This window comes from Delphinus delphis, chromosome 15 (assembly GCF_949987515.2).
Source record: "Delphinus delphis chromosome 15, mDelDel1.2, whole genome shotgun sequence".
NCBI lineage: Eukaryota > Metazoa > Chordata > Mammalia > Artiodactyla > Delphinidae > Delphinus > Delphinus delphis.
This window is the reverse complement of record NC_082697.1, coordinates 50,223,761-50,238,711: the sequence shown is the minus strand read 5'-3', so window position 1 is coordinate 50,238,711 and position 14,951 is coordinate 50,223,761. Positions and strand designations below refer to the sequence as shown.

The 14,951-nt window shown below is 51.3% G+C and overlaps 1 protein-coding gene across 1 annotated transcript in view; it reads right to left on the bottom strand.

The window, feature by feature from the left end:
• CRAMP1 (cramped chromatin regulator homolog 1) overlaps positions 1–14,951 on the bottom strand; it is a 68,021-nt gene that overhangs the window by 10,019 nt on the left and 43,051 nt on the right. Inside the window, exons 7-14 of the mRNA XM_060031465.1 lie at positions 10,436–10,521; positions 9,850–9,973; positions 8,930–9,011; positions 7,274–8,440; positions 4,743–4,920; positions 2,886–3,067; positions 2,724–2,798; positions 621–702 (exon numbers count right to left, since the gene is read on the bottom strand). Coding sequence (XP_059887448.1) covers positions 621–702; positions 2,724–2,798; positions 2,886–3,067; positions 4,743–4,920; positions 7,274–8,440; positions 8,930–9,011; positions 9,850–9,973; positions 10,436–10,521 — 1,976 coding nt within the window. The remainder of the gene's footprint in view (positions 1–620; positions 703–2,723; positions 2,799–2,885; positions 3,068–4,742; positions 4,921–7,273; positions 8,441–8,929; positions 9,012–9,849; positions 9,974–10,435; positions 10,522–14,951) is intronic.

Below are 14,951 nucleotides of genomic sequence, written 5' to 3'. Positions count from 1 at the left end.
CCCACGGGAACAGCCCTTTAAGGGTCTGTCACACCTGAGCTGAGCTACAGGCTCCTCTGAGGGGGTCAGAGCACCAGACTAGGATCAAGGTGCTGCCTCTGCAAGCGGGCTCCTTCCTGGCAGGCTGCCATTGAAAAGTAGGTGTGAGAATGAGCAATTGTCTGGGTCTTGTGAAAATCAAGACTGATAAAAAGGTAAGTCATGGAATGTGTGTTTCACTGAAGGAGTCTCACTGTGTAAGATTTACTGCAAAGTGTGAGGGCCCCACTGAGCTTACAGACCAAATGAAAGCGTGAGTCGCACACCCTAAGGACACGTCTGATCCATAAAACACCTGACAAGAATATGTCATGGATGGGGTGGACCACAGACCCTTCTCTAAACTGAACCAAGTGGAGCACCCCAACCAGGGCCGTATGAGCCCACCTTGGGAGGAAGCTGCCTGTGGACCACCAGTCAGGGGACCACGCCTGCCCACACCGCTGCCCATGTTGATAGAACAGACCCAGGAAGGCTTGAAATGTCATTCAAAGGGCCACAGAAACAAATGCCTGCAATTCCCAAAGACGGGGCCGCGCACGTAAGGAGCGAAAGCTTCCCTGAGAAGCCCTGGCACTTACCAGTTATGGAAGAATTCGACAGGATGGAGAAGGAACAGACATTGTGGGACTGGTTTTCAGACGGTCTAGGAAGCAGTGTTCTCTGTGGAGGGAAAATTGGCAATATTCAGGTGATGGAAAGACCCCAATACCGAAAATCACCCAGGAAACTAGTGCTGGATTGTAAATGAATGTTCTAGAGAAGAGGAAGCTGAGTGTAGCCAGATGGGGGTTCTGGTTCTAGAGTTGCTGACACAAGGGCTTCCAAGACAGTCTGAGGATGGCTGTGCTCTGTAGACCCCAGACCCCTAAACACTGGGTTCTCTCTAAAAAGAACCTAGGGAATTGAAGCTCCCCAGGGAAAACTGGGGGAATGTCAGAACAATCCACCTTTTATCTAGAACATCTGGATTTGGCTGGAATGCAACTAGTCCTATAAATATTTATAACCACTTGATATGGACTGTTACGAGATATCCCTTGTTTGGGTGAACAAAATCAAGTTGCCGCCTGTATCGCAGGGGGTCAAGGCCATGCGGCTCTCCACCCCATCCACGGTCTGGTGCCTGCTCCTCCCTGTCACACGCCCAGGGCTCCCATGTGTGAAACATCAGGTCCCAATGTGCTCAGGGCGCCTTCATGGTGTGACGACTACCACCTAAGAGGAAATGGAGTTCACTGCCAACACTGTTAGCTGTTGAGGTGAAGCACTGACAGAAAGCATCTCTCAGGCTGAAAGTGTCCAGAGGCACTGCAGCTCTGGGCGTACAGCTGGGCTCTCGCCCCACTGGGGCTCCCCAAGGGTCTACCAGGTGCCGCAAGGCAACAGGGTGACTGTACACGAGGTGACAGGCCCTGGTGTCCCCTGCCAGCCTCACGCCTCTTTGAAAGAGCCAGGTGGGAGATCCTTTAGGCTCTGGGCCTCGCGGTCTCTGTCACAGCTACTCAAGTGCGCCCCGGTGGTGTGAAAGCAGCCGTGGACAGCAGGGAAATGAAGTACCGTGGCCACATGCCCATGAAACTTTTTATAAAAACAGTAAGTGAAAGAACCACATATGAAGTGTGATTCCATTTATGTGAAATTATGTGATCCCTAGAGACAGGAAGTGGCTCAAGGGTTGAGGAAGGGGCGGTGCAGGTAACAGGCCGAGCTTCTGTTTGGGGTGATGACACAGCAGTGGGGGCTGCACACCCCTGTGAATATACTAAAAACCCTGAACTGTACGCTTTAAACAGGTAGGCTTCATGGTATGTGAATTATATATCAATAAAGCTGTTTACAAACAAAACAACAACAGGCAGCTGAGGGCACCATGGCTGCGACCCTGGGCCGTGAGGTATCCTCTCAGCCAGGGAGTGTGCTCCCATGCTCAGGACAGATGGTTAATGTATTTAACCAAATATACCAAAATTAAATGCCCTAACATTGAATTAGTCTGCACAAAAAAACCTGTGGGACTTGGAATAAATTTTCCTTCCTGAGATCTGTCATGCAATCTCTCATTTCTAAATAAATTACTTCCAAGAGAGGAAGAGATTTCTGAGTCTAACAAAAGGAGACCTATGCATTAATTCAAAAACATTCATAAATTTCCAGGCCCATAGTTATTTCAGCTTCACCTCTGTTATCTTTTCACCTCCAAATAAAAATACCCTCTTTCTTCTGTGCCTCTCATCCCTGGATCACCCCTCTGGGTCTGCAGGTGGCATCCACAGGTCCTCCCAGAGTTCATTACCAGCTTGGGAGAGGTCTGGCCTCTGGTCAATCCATATACCTTGCCAACTGCTTCCATTTACTACATACTTATAAACAGATATTCTGAGCGTCCTCACATATATTCCAATCTGGAACATCCTTGGAACCCAAATACCAAGAACTTTCTGTCTTTTTTGCAAGCGGTTTTCATGCTGTACCAAGATTACCTTTATTTTCAGGTACAGTTAGGGTCACTGTTACTACTTTATCCTGCTAAAAAGAAGAAAAGAAGGGGCAGGGATTCTCCCCACTTCACATGAAAACCTGAGACACAGGAGGACACTAGCGTGTCCTGGGCAGCTCAGCTGGTGGGAGGGAGAGGCCAGCCCTTGAGGCCAGGCACACGCAGACGTGGATGGGCTCCTGACCTGGACCACCAACGGCTTCCGCAGGTGCCGGTTCCGCAGCTTCCTGGGCTTTGGCAGGAAGAAATCCGACTGCATCTGTGAGGAAGACAGTACTGACCCTGAGAGTGTTTTCTCCACACACATGGGGCAGGCCAGCAGCGGGGAGGCGTGGGCCCCACTTACACTGATGGAGTTCAGATGCTGACGGAACGTCAATTCTGTTTCCTTGTTGGGAGAGAAGAGCTTCCCGTGTCGGCTGTTGGGTGGCAAAGTTGTCGGGACAGCAAAAAGGCCACCATCTGAGTCACCACTTCCGGCACTGGAGGGACCAGCCACCAAGAGGGGCCTCGGGGGGTTTCTCAAACCTAGGGAAGGAGAAGGGAGAACAGATACAATGGCGCTCACCCAGTAACGCCTCCCGCATGGGAGGGGTTCCACCGGGAAGAAAATCAGAAAGGAATCCTTGACGGCCTCTCTGGTGTCCTTAAAGGGAATTTCCTATATCTCAGTGCTGTAAAAATCTGCTTTTCTCCCTTTCTCCCTGAAATTCTAGTTCCCACCATGTAAGCAGATCAGAGCTTTCCTTGATCTCTGATCTCAGTGGGAAGGGCAGAGTCACCTTCAAAGACTTTTCAGAGCTAGAAGAACCTTCCAGATCATCTAGTGCAGACCAGAGGTCAGCAAATGTTCTCTGGACACGGACAGACAACAAAAGTCAGCCTTGAGGGCCTCACAGTCTCTGTTGAACTCAGCTCTACGGCTGCAGCACAAAGGCAGCCACGTGAGCCACTGGATGTGGCCATGTGCCAATAAAACTTCATTTACAACAAGCAGGCTGTGGACCACGGTCTGCTGATCCTTGGTCTAAATCTCTAATCATACAGAAAACAGACCTAGAGATAAAAAGACAGAAAATATTTATTTAGGAACTACTATCTGGGGACTCTCCTTGCTGTTCTCATCATCATAGGCGCTGCTGCAAAGCACCCTCACTTCATGATAGGGACGGGTCCCCTTTCTTTATTCTTTATTTGCAAATCTGTGAGGTTAAATCAACACGCACAGAGTCCAGAAACCAGGTCTTTTAAGCACCTGTCTGGATTCTAGCACTGCAGGCGCACTGGGCTAAAAGCATCCTCGATTGAGGAAGAGTGTGGATATTTAAGAGTTCACAGAATTACAAAACTTTAAAGCCAGAGGGAGGCGGCAAAGACTATACAGGCTCCCAGCTAGCCCACCACTGGTTGACGCCTGAGGAACGCACCTTTGCCTTAAAGACAACCGATTCAGAGTCTGCTGCTGCCCCCTCGTGAGCCACAGCAAGGAAACAGGATAAAGGTCAGGAGGGAAATGGAAAACAAGAACTGCAGGAGGTGGGGAGCCTGACACCACAGCAGCTTATTCTTTAAAATTCATGCAGAATTAACTATTCTAGCCATGACAACCTGTTTTATTAAAAGAAAAATACTAAGCAAGTAAACTGATGACTCAGAGAAACGAGTCATGTTTATCCTAGGGTTATGTGCCACGTAACCCAAAAAAGGACGCTGAATTTAAATTACTTCCTAGATACAACCATGGACCAGCAGGTAGGCCCATCTTTCTTTCTAAGACTTGTGTTCAACTGCGGGGGTATCCTTTAACTGAAGGTTTCTTTATTCTAATACTTTAGATGTAAAGAAAAACAGTCCCTGTAAGACTCAGAAAGAACCAACCTTTCTCATGCTTTAAGCCACCAACTCGGCATGATATGGAGGCTGCTGTTGACCTCACAAAGCCAGATCCCCCAAAGTGACCAGACTGGCAAGGGTCCCCTATGTTTCCTGTCGGCTCCCGCACCCAGGACCCCAGAGCCTCTGTGACAGGCCCTGTGCTCACCCTCCCCTTGAGGAGGCAGTGATTTCTGTACCCCACACCATCCGCTGGACTGCAGCTGACTGAGTGGGGCGAGGCCTCAGGCAGCCCAGAGCTCTCAGCTCTGTGTAGCCCGCAACGCCCAGCAAGGACCCAGGAGGGTGCCTGTGGCTGTCTGAGCCTCACCTGAGGAGCAAGGTGTGGAGCTGGGGGAGAAGGTCTTGCCGTGACGGAGGGCAGCCTGGTTTCGAGGGCAGCGTGGGCTGCGGGTGCTGACAGTCACCACCTTCCCCGGGGGCGTCGTCGACTGCTCCTCCTGGACGGGCCTCACTGAGGCCGTGGAGCCAGTGTTCGCTTCTGGAGCCTGGGACAGAAACGGGCCAAAACATTGGCCAAACTCAGCACGGAACAATGCTTGTGGAGTGTGACAGGACAGCAAAGGACCCAGGGTCATACTCCATGACGCACAGGTTGGTGCCCCCAGGCCCTCAGGGGAACAACCGCTGTCCTCCAGGAGCCCTTCTGCGTTCACTGCTGCGGTGGCACGGACAGGGCGTACCCCTGCACTGACGGGAGGGGAGGCTGAGTGGCAAGCGACACGGACTCTCCTTCTTAAAGCTTCTTCTGATTGTGAGTCAGAGGAAGGAAATACAGATTAATTTCTAAAATCAAACACAATCACAGCCAAGGAGTCCTCTGCTTAGTCAAAACCTCCACCTCAGGGGTTTCGTGGGCCCCTACCTGAGGCCGCTGCCTCCACTCTCCTGGCTGTCACTGAGTGTTGGGCTCCTCGGCCATAGAGGCACCCCTTCTACTCACCTGTTCTCTCCCATGACTCCACCGTCCTGCCCCGCCCCCTCAGTTCTTCCCAGCACCCACTCCCCATGCTCTCACCCAGCCCCACCTACCCTGCACCTCTTTCTGTGTCTCCCATGCCCTTCGCCCTGGCCTGACCCACCTTCTCCTTTCCCTGGGACCCCTGCTGTGTCCCTTCCTACTCCATTCACTGGATCTCGACACCCCCACCTCCCACCTGAGTGCCCGTCAGCCTCCTGGGGCGGGGCGGCCATCGCTGCACTTGTTTGTCAGCGTCCCACCTACAGAGATATCGCAGGGAGGGGCCGCCTGGCCAGGCAGGCCATCTCTAATTCAAGGTCCTCTATTTCTCCTGGGGCCTTGAGCAAGGGATTCTCACACCTGAGCTGCATCAGAATCACCAAACAGGGCATGGGGGTGGGGGCGTCTCGTCAAAACAATCTCCTGGGCTGCAAGAACCTGCATCCCTAACGAGTTCCCAGGTGATGCCAAGGCTGCTGGCCGGGGACCCCGCTTCAGGAACCACAGATCTGAGCGCCTTGCTCTGCATACTCTGCACTTCCAACTTGCTCTACTCTCCTCTCCCAGTTGAGGCTGAGGCCAAGGCCAGCACCTCGGCCGTGTACCAGAACTCCCGCATCCTTAGGAGCCGGCCTGGCCTGGCCTCCTTCCCTAGGGGTCTGGACACGCTCCGGTCTCCCCCATCTCTGCTCCTGACCCCTCCAAAAGCCAAACTTGAAAAAGTGTTTTAAACTCATCATCTCTGTCCAGTCACTGCAATACTGCCCATGTCTGCCCGCAGGTCACATCCACACCTGAATCCAAAGTCCACTGCTGGCCCTCGGGCCCCACCCACCCCCACGAGAACTGGTCCCACGTGGCGCTCTTTCCCCACCATGAGCTCTGCTGAGTGCCGCCAGAAGATGGTGGGCAGGAGCCTAGGGCAGAGGCTCCGGGAAGGGCAGAACACAGACCACGTGCTGTCTGCCTCGGGGAGCAGGAGGCGGGTACCCGTCACAGCGGTGACATGGGCGCACCTCAAGTTTGGTTCTGACTGTGACCCGAGCCCCACTCCTGTGAGGCCACCATGCTGAGCTTCGGCGCCTCCTCCTGGAACTTGTGAGCCTCACCTTCTAGTGCACACGCACCTTTCGGGATCGACCTGCCTCAGTACGCTGCTCTTGTGCCCAGAGAGCGGACTAGACTTTCCGGTTGCAGCACCTTCCAGCCCACGTGTGGGCTTTGCTGGCCGGCCTCCCAGGAGCAGGGGTGGGGGGGCAGTTACAAGCCGTGGCCAGGCCCACCTGGCCGGGTGCCCTTTCCCTGGGCCATGGCAGCCACTGCCCCCCACAGGAGCCTCTCAAGGAACCTGAGACCACTCCAACCAGCCACCTCCTGACAGGGTCTCCTGGGCGCAGCCCACCCAGCGCAGCCCCTCCCAGCTCCACTCCCTGCACCCAGGCTGCACCCCCACTGGCCTCCAAGGATGGCCTTTCCAAAGCACACACTCGACCTCGCCGTTCCTGCTGCAGAAACCTGTAACGCTCCCAGCCCAGCTCGGCTCCTGGCCATGGCTGCCACCTCACCTCTGCGCCTCTGTCCCAGGCTCTGTCCCCTCGGCCCACATACTTGGGCTCAGTGGCATCTCTGGAGCCGGGCAAGGTGCAGCCCGTGTGAGCCCCACGGGACGAGGGCCTGCACTGCAGGGAACTGGAGCCCCAACCACGTGCTCTGTGCAGCCCACTCCAGGGAACGAAAGGCGACCCCCAGACCACTTCCTCCAAGGAGCCTGTGGGGCCCCAGACCACCTGCCACAAGGCCGGTCTTTCCTCTCTGGACCCCAGCCACCCAGCCGCGAGCCCTTGGGGGGCCAAAAGGGCCGTGCTCTGACCCACACTTACCAGCCTGGGGTTGACCTCGGTGGAGATGAGCTTCAGGAGGCAGCTGAGGAGGCGCTGCTTGTGGAAGGTGGTAGGCGGGGAGCCGGCCCGGGAGCCCTGGGCCTGCCCTCCCAGGGCCTGGCCCTCAGGGCCCAGCACTGCCAGCCAGTCGTACTCTAGCTGCAGCTTGTTGGGCTTGCCCATCATGAGGTAGACTTCAGCCAGCGTGAGGCTTTCAGAGGTCTGCAGGTTCCAGCCCTCCTCGCGGAGCTGCTGGGCGAACCGGCTGGCAGGGACGTCCTTCGGAGGCTTGACAGCAGGCTGACCCTGAGGTGGCGGGGCGTCCAAGGGGCTCGCCTTCTCCTGGGGTTCCTCCGCAGGCGCGTCCGCCAAGTCTTTAGTGCAAACGTCCGGCTGGAGCCCGGGGCTGGGCTGAGGCTCTGGGCCGGGAGGGACGCGGACGGGGGATGGTGCCCTGGCCCGGGCGAGGTCGGCCACCTCTGCGCTGCTGGGGACGAGGGTCTCTGGGGAGGGGCACCCTGAAGGCCGTGAGTCTGCGCAGCGGCACTGCTCAGGGATGATGAGGTCCTGACAGGACTTCATGTAGCGGGGGAAGGGGTCGAGGAGGGAGAGCTCATCTTCCAGGTCTGGGAGCTGGCCACAGGCACACGCCAGGGGCCCGGACTCTCGGGCAGGGCCGTCCCCACCCTCTGCAGCAGCGGCCGCAGGGGTCTTCTCAAGCTGTCCACCAGCATCCTGGAGCCCAGGGGGAAGCCTGTCGGAGGCATCCGGGCTGCTGAAACTTGCAGCAGCCCCCTCCCCAGGTGCACTTTCAGGGGAACTCTCCCCAGAGCTCTGCAAAGCATCGGTGGAGGGAGGGGGCCGCCCCCCGCCCTTGGCCTCGGCGCCGCCCCGTGGGCACTTCAGCTGGCCCCTGGCTGTGCCCTGCCCGCTCTGGATGCCCAGGATCTGGGCTGGGGGCAGCGAGTGGGTGTCCTTGGTGCTCTGCTTGCACCGGCCACCCTCCTGCCAGTGCACCGTGCAGAAGGCCTTTGAGTGTACCACTCGGGCCACGCCCGGCAGCGGGGTCAGGGTGCAGTTCTCCCCCGGGAACAGGTGAAGTGCCACCTTCTCCTGCGATGGCTCCATGAACGAGTCCTGCAGCTGCTGCTCCTCAAACGTCTTCCGCTGAGCGCACCGTCAAGGAACCACCTGCAGCAGCAGCTCACACCCTGAGGTCCAGCGGGGAGACACGACAGGTACTTCCTTCTTTCCGGGCTCCACACCCAACACTCACCCTCCTAGCTGGGAACTGGGCAGGGCTACAAGCCAGCCAAGGACACGAAGATGGAGGTGTGGGGCTGTCCTCGGTCACTTTGTTCAACCTGCTGGCAGGGATGCTTCGGCCACACCCTGTGGGCCAGATGGCAGCCACTTACAGCAAGGACGGCTGCTGTGACAGAGTTCTAACACTGCAAGGAGGTCAAAAAGGGGGTTCAGACCCAAAACCCAGAGGATGAGGGGCTGTGGGTTTTAGTTCTGGTTCTACACCATCTCATGGCACACCTGCTACACGCCTGGGGGCCCTGCTGCAATTCCAGGACTGAGAAGGAGACTTCACTCTCAGGCAGCAGGTGCTGCAGAGCCTGGGGGTGGCTTTAAGTAGGAAAAGGATACAACTCGCACTTCATGAAGTGCCCACTTCTGCTTCAGGAACTCGATGAGGCTGGAGACCTTTCGATGGAGCTCCACGATCATCCTACAGAGAAAAGACAGATGGGGAATGGGAGGCTGGGATGTGAGGGTACCTTCTAGGAGCCCCAGAGGCTGTGGCAGGAAGATGATGCCAGGGGGTCTCAAGGCCAGAGCCATAATGTCCCTGTAGAGCCACTGGCTCCTTTTCTAAAAACTAACTCTTTAATTTGAGATAACAGGAGACTCACGAGAAACTGCAAGAAAAAGTAACAGAGATCCTGAGTGCCCTTTACAGTATGAGGTCTCAACCAGGACAGGGGCCTTGGTACAACACACCCTTCTCTTCTACCAGCTCCCTGTGCGGTCAAGAGGGCGGCTCTAGACTCAATTAAACCCAAGAAAATAAAAATACACATGGAAGGAATGAAGTCCTGATGCAGGCTACGACACGGATGAACCCTTGAAACCATGATGCTCACTGAGAAAAGCCAGACAGAAAGGACCAGTATATGATTCTATTTACATGAAATGTCAGAATGGGCAAATCTATAGGGCCAGAAAGTAGACCAGTGGTGCCCTGGGGAGTGGGAGGAGGATGCACAGTGAGTGTTTAGTGGGCATGGGGTTTCCTCTCGGGGGACTGAAAATTTCTGGAACTAGAGAGAGGTCATAGTTGTACAACACTGTGAAGGTACCCAATACCCCTGAACCGGGCCCCTTAAAAGGGCTCACAGTTAATTCCGTATTATGTGAATTTTACCTGAATCTAAAGGCATCCCCCACACTACCCCCAGGTGGTGTCAGAGTACTGGAGTGGCATCTGCTGCTCACCCAGGGACCCAACACCTCCCCTCCAGCCCCGTCCCTCGCAGCTCGCTCCCCCAAAACGCATAGCGTGTTACCTGAGCCGCGGGTTCTGTGCGAGGCTCTGCACGCGGGCCCAGGCGTGGTTGTTCCGTGGCTGCAGCTCTACGGGGACTTTCAGGGGCAGGCGCACTGGCTTCTGGTCCTCTTCGTCACTCAAGCCTGCAACAGGAAAGGGCCATGAGAGCCTGGCACAGACGGACCCTGATGAGAAGGTGAAGTCCTCAGCCAGACAGCTAAGGGACCCAGAGAGGAGCAAGGGGCAAACAGCCCTCAGTGAAAGTGGGACTGGCAGGAGCCCCAGCAAGGACCTGGTCTAAAGGTGCCAGCGTGGCCAGCTGCACATCTGCTACACCAGAGCCGCGGACCGGCCATGGGAGACTCGCCCTGACACCTCTGATGCTCCATTGAGGACGGCTGGGACTTCTGAGCTGGACTTGACTCACGAGAGGACACACCGCTATGACACGGGGTTTCGGGTCCAGGAGCTGGCTGCTGGCAGGACTGGATCATGCAGGCTCGGCCGCCGTGTTCCAGCTCAGCCCAGCTGGAGCCAGACAGCGAGCCTCCCCCACAGGAGTGAGCCCCAGGTGCGCGGCCCAGCCCAGCCCGTGTCTGACGTACCATCTGGGTCACAGAGCTTCTTCAGGGCACGGCACATGGGCGCTTTGATCCGCAGGTTCCTCCCTTTGTACCGGACTGTGGTGGCCCTGGGAGAGGAGTGTTAAAGAAGCGCTGAGGCCTCTAAATGAAGTCACTCCCACCCCGCGCAGTAACTACGGGCCCCGGCTAAGCAAACACCCTGGCCTCCAGGGCTCATGCTCGGCCCCACGAGGGGGCCCCACACGTCCCCAACAAGCTCCTGGAATCGTAGGCAGATGCGCATGACAAACGACAGAGCTGACTCTGGACCTTCCTGAGCACGCGTCATGCTGCAAAGAGGGCACCTGATGTTCAGGACGTACCCTGCCCTCCTGCCTGGTGACCCCGTGAGCCCTCTCACTGGAGCCCCAATCGGACGTCAGAAGGAATGCCCCTTCCCCTCCTCCAGGTCCCCAGAGCGGAAGGGCTCACCCACCTCTACATGACCTCTCAACCCGCCCCTAGGTGACCACCTCTGCAGGTCAGTGACATTCCCCAGTCAGTCCCTCTGCAAACCACACTAGGGGGGCCCAGAGAGGACGGGACATTGGAGGCCAGCAGGCATGAGTGCAACATGCTTGTGCTCCCCACACTGATCTGCAGGCAGGCCCACAGATATGGGTGACGCTCTACCTGAATACTGCTGTGACAGTAACTTATATAATGTTAGGATTACATAAATTAAAGAAATACTACTATTAACTAATGAAAGGAATATGAAAACCGTAAAAAATAGCTCCCTCTAAGAAACACACTTGGAGTGCTTTGGGAATACTCAATAAAGGTAGATTGTTTTTAAAAGATGGCACACAAATTAAGTGTGAGCAAGACAACTATGAAAAATGACAGGGAAGGACCCTGCAGTCCCACTGCTTTGAGAGCCTACATTCTTGTTCCACTTGAAAACAGGAAATCACAAATGATGCATCTTGGCTAGAGCTTCCAAATAAAAACACCACAGAACTCCGAGGAGCAAGCCACCAAGAAAAGGTGTTGGCCAGCCACCAAATGGTTGGTGAACAAACCTAAGTTTATGTTTTACGAAAGGTTCAAGGTCCGTCTATATTGTTTTTATGACCTTGCTTTGTTTTTTACCTGTTTTTTAAAACTCGAATTACAATATTGTGTTAGTTTCAGATGTACAGCAAAGTGATTCTGTTATACACATATACATCCTTTATTGATTCTTACAGTATATTTCAATATTATAAGGTATTGAATATAGTTCCCTCTGCTATACAGTAAACCCTTCTCTACTTTATATATGGTAATGTGGATCTGTTAATCCCAAACTCTTAATTTATCCCTCCACCTCACCCCCCTGCCTCTGGTAACCATAAGTTTGTTTTCTATGTCTGTCAGTCTGTTTCTGTATTGTAAATAAGTTCATTCGTACTGTTTTTTAGATTCCACATATGTCAGAAAATGTTTTGTCTATGTTCTCTTCTAGGAGTTTTATGGTGTCGTGTCTTATATTTAAGTTTTTTTTGTTTTGTTTTTGCGGTACGCGGGCCTCTCACTGTTGTGGCCTCACTCGTTGCAGAGCACAGGCTCTGGACGCACAGGCTCAGCGGCCATAGCTCACGGGCCCAGCCACTCCACGGTATGTGGGATCCTCCCAGACCGGGGCACGAACCCATGTCCCCTGCATCGGCAGGTGGACTCTCAACCATTGCGCCACCAGGGAAGCCCATATTTAAGTTTTTAAGCCATTTTGAATTTGTTTTTGTGTATGGTGGGAGGGAGTGTTCTAACTTCATTGATTTACATGCGGCTGTCCAGCTTTCCCAACACCACTTGCTATAGAGACTGTCTTTTCTCTATTGCATATTCTTGCCTCTTTTGTCGAAGATTAATTGACCATAGGTGTGTGGGTTTACTTATAGGCTCTCCATTCTATTCCATTGATCTATATGTCTGCTTTTGTGCCAATACTACACTGTTTTGATTACTGTAGCTCTGTAGTATTGTCTGAAGTCTGGAAGAGTTATGCCTCCAGCTTTGTTCTTTTTCCTCAGGATTGCTTTGGCAATTCTGGGTCTTTTGTGGTTCCATGTAAATTTTAGGATTATTTGTTCTAGCTCTGTGAAAAATTGTCGTGGGTAATTTGATAGGGATCACAATAAATCTATAGATTGGTTTGCACAGTATGGTCATTTTAACTATATTAATTCTTCCAATCCAAGAGCATGGGATAACTTTCCATTTTCTTGAATCATTTTTTATTTGCTTTATCAGTGTTTTATAGTTTTCAACATATAAGTTTTTCACCTCCTTGGTCAGGTTTATTCCTAAGTTGTTTTATTTTTTTTTTTGGTGGGAGGGGTGTGATTTTAAACAGGATTTTTTTTTTAAACTTTCTCTTTCTGATATTTCATTGTTAGGGTAAAGAAATGCACCAGATTTCTGTATATTAATCTTGTATCCTGCTACCTTACCGAATTCATTTATCAGTTCTAATAGTTTTTGTGCTGAGCCTTTAGGGTTTTCTACACAGAGAATCACGTCATCTGCATATAATGATAATTTTACCTCTTCCAATCTGGATACCTTTTATTTCTTTTTCTTGTCCAATTGCTGTGGCTAGGACTTACAATACTACGTTAATTAGAAGTAGTGAGAGTGGGCATCCTTGTCTTGTTCCAGAATTTAGCGGAAAGGCATTCAGCTTTTTGCCGTTTGGTATTATGCTGGCTGTGGGTTTGTCATAAATGGTTTTTATTATGTTGAGATATGTTCCCTCTATACCCACTTTGGTGACAGTCAAATGCTTTTTTTGCCATCTAGTGAGATGATCATGTGGTTTTTGTCTTTTCTTTTGTTGATGTGGTGAATCGCACTGACTGATTCTCATATGTTGAACCATCCTGTGACCCTGGGATGAATCCAACTTGATGGTGATGTATGATCTTTTTTATGTGTTGCTGGATTCAGTTTGCTCATATTTTGCTGAGAGTTTTTGCATCTAAATTTGTCAAAGATACTGGCCTGTAATTTTCTTTTTTGGTAGTGTCTTTGTCTGGTTTTGGTATCAGGGTGATGGTGGCTTCATAGATTGACTTTGGAAGTGTTCCCTCTTCAATCTTTTAGAAGCATTTGAGAAGAATAGGTCTAAGTTCTTTGTATGTTTGGTAGAATCCCCCAGTGAAGCCATCTGGTCCTGCACTTTTGTTTTGAGGGAGCTTTTTTATTACAGATTCTATTTCATTTCCAGTGATTGGTCTGTTCAAATTATCTGTTTCTTCTTGATTCAGTTTTGGTGGGCTATGTATACCTAGAAACTTGTCCATTTCTTCTAGGTTGTCCATTTTGTTGGAATGTACCGTTCATAATATTTTTTAATGATTTTTTATATTTCTGAGGTATCAGTTGTTATTTCTCCTCTTTCATTTCTTATTTTATTTGGCTCCCCTCTCTTTTCTTCTTGGTGAGCCTGCCAGAGGTTTGTCAATCTTGTTTGTCCTTTAAAAAAAAAACAGCTCTTGGTTTTACTGATTTTTTTTCTATTTTTAAATCTCTATTTACTTCCTCTCTGATCTTTATTATTCCTTCCTTCTACTGACTTTAGCTTTTGTTTGTTCTTCTTTTTCTAATTCTTTTAGGTGGTAGGTTAGGTTTACTTGGGATTTTTCTTGTTTTTTGAGGAAAGCCTGTATCACTATGAACTTTTCAGGACTGCTTTTGCTATAGATTTTGTATGGTTGTGTTTTCATTGTCTTGAGGGTTTTTAAAATTTTTTTTTTTTTCCTCTTTGATTTCATCACTGACCCACTCGTTATTTCACAGCATGTTCTTTAGTCTCCGTGTAATCTTTTTTTTTCTCATTTCTCTTTCTGTGGTTGATTTCTATTTCATGCTGTTGTGGTCAGAAAAGATGCCTGAAATAATTTCTATTCTCTTAAATTTGTTGAGGTTTGTTTTGTGTCCTACCATGTGGTCTACCCTAGAGAATGTTCCATGTACACTTAAAAAGAATATATATTCTGGGTTTTTTTAAATTAATGTCCTATAGATATCAATCAAGTCTAACTGTTCTACTGTGTCATTTAGGATCTCTGTTGCCTCACTGATTTTCTGTCTGGAAGATCTGTCCGTTGATGTCAGTGGGGTGTTAAAGTCTCCTACTATTATTGTACTCCCATTAATTTCTCCCTTTGTGTCTGTTAGTATTTGTTTTATGTATACAGGTGCTCCTATATTAGGTGCATATATATGTTAATGACTGTGAGATCTCCTTCTCGTACTGATCCTTTTACTGCTATATAGTGTCCTTCTTTCTCTCTCTTTGTGGTCTTTTTTTTTTGGCTGCGCCATGTGGCTTGTGAGATCTTAGTTCCTCAACCAGGGATTGAACCTGGGCCACAGCAGTGAAAGCACCGAGTCCTAACCAATGGACAGCCAGGGAATTCCCTATGGCCTTTGTTTTATTTTTTTTTTTTATTTTTTTTTTTATTGACATCTTGGCCTTTGTTTTAAAGTCTATTTTGTCTGAGTATCG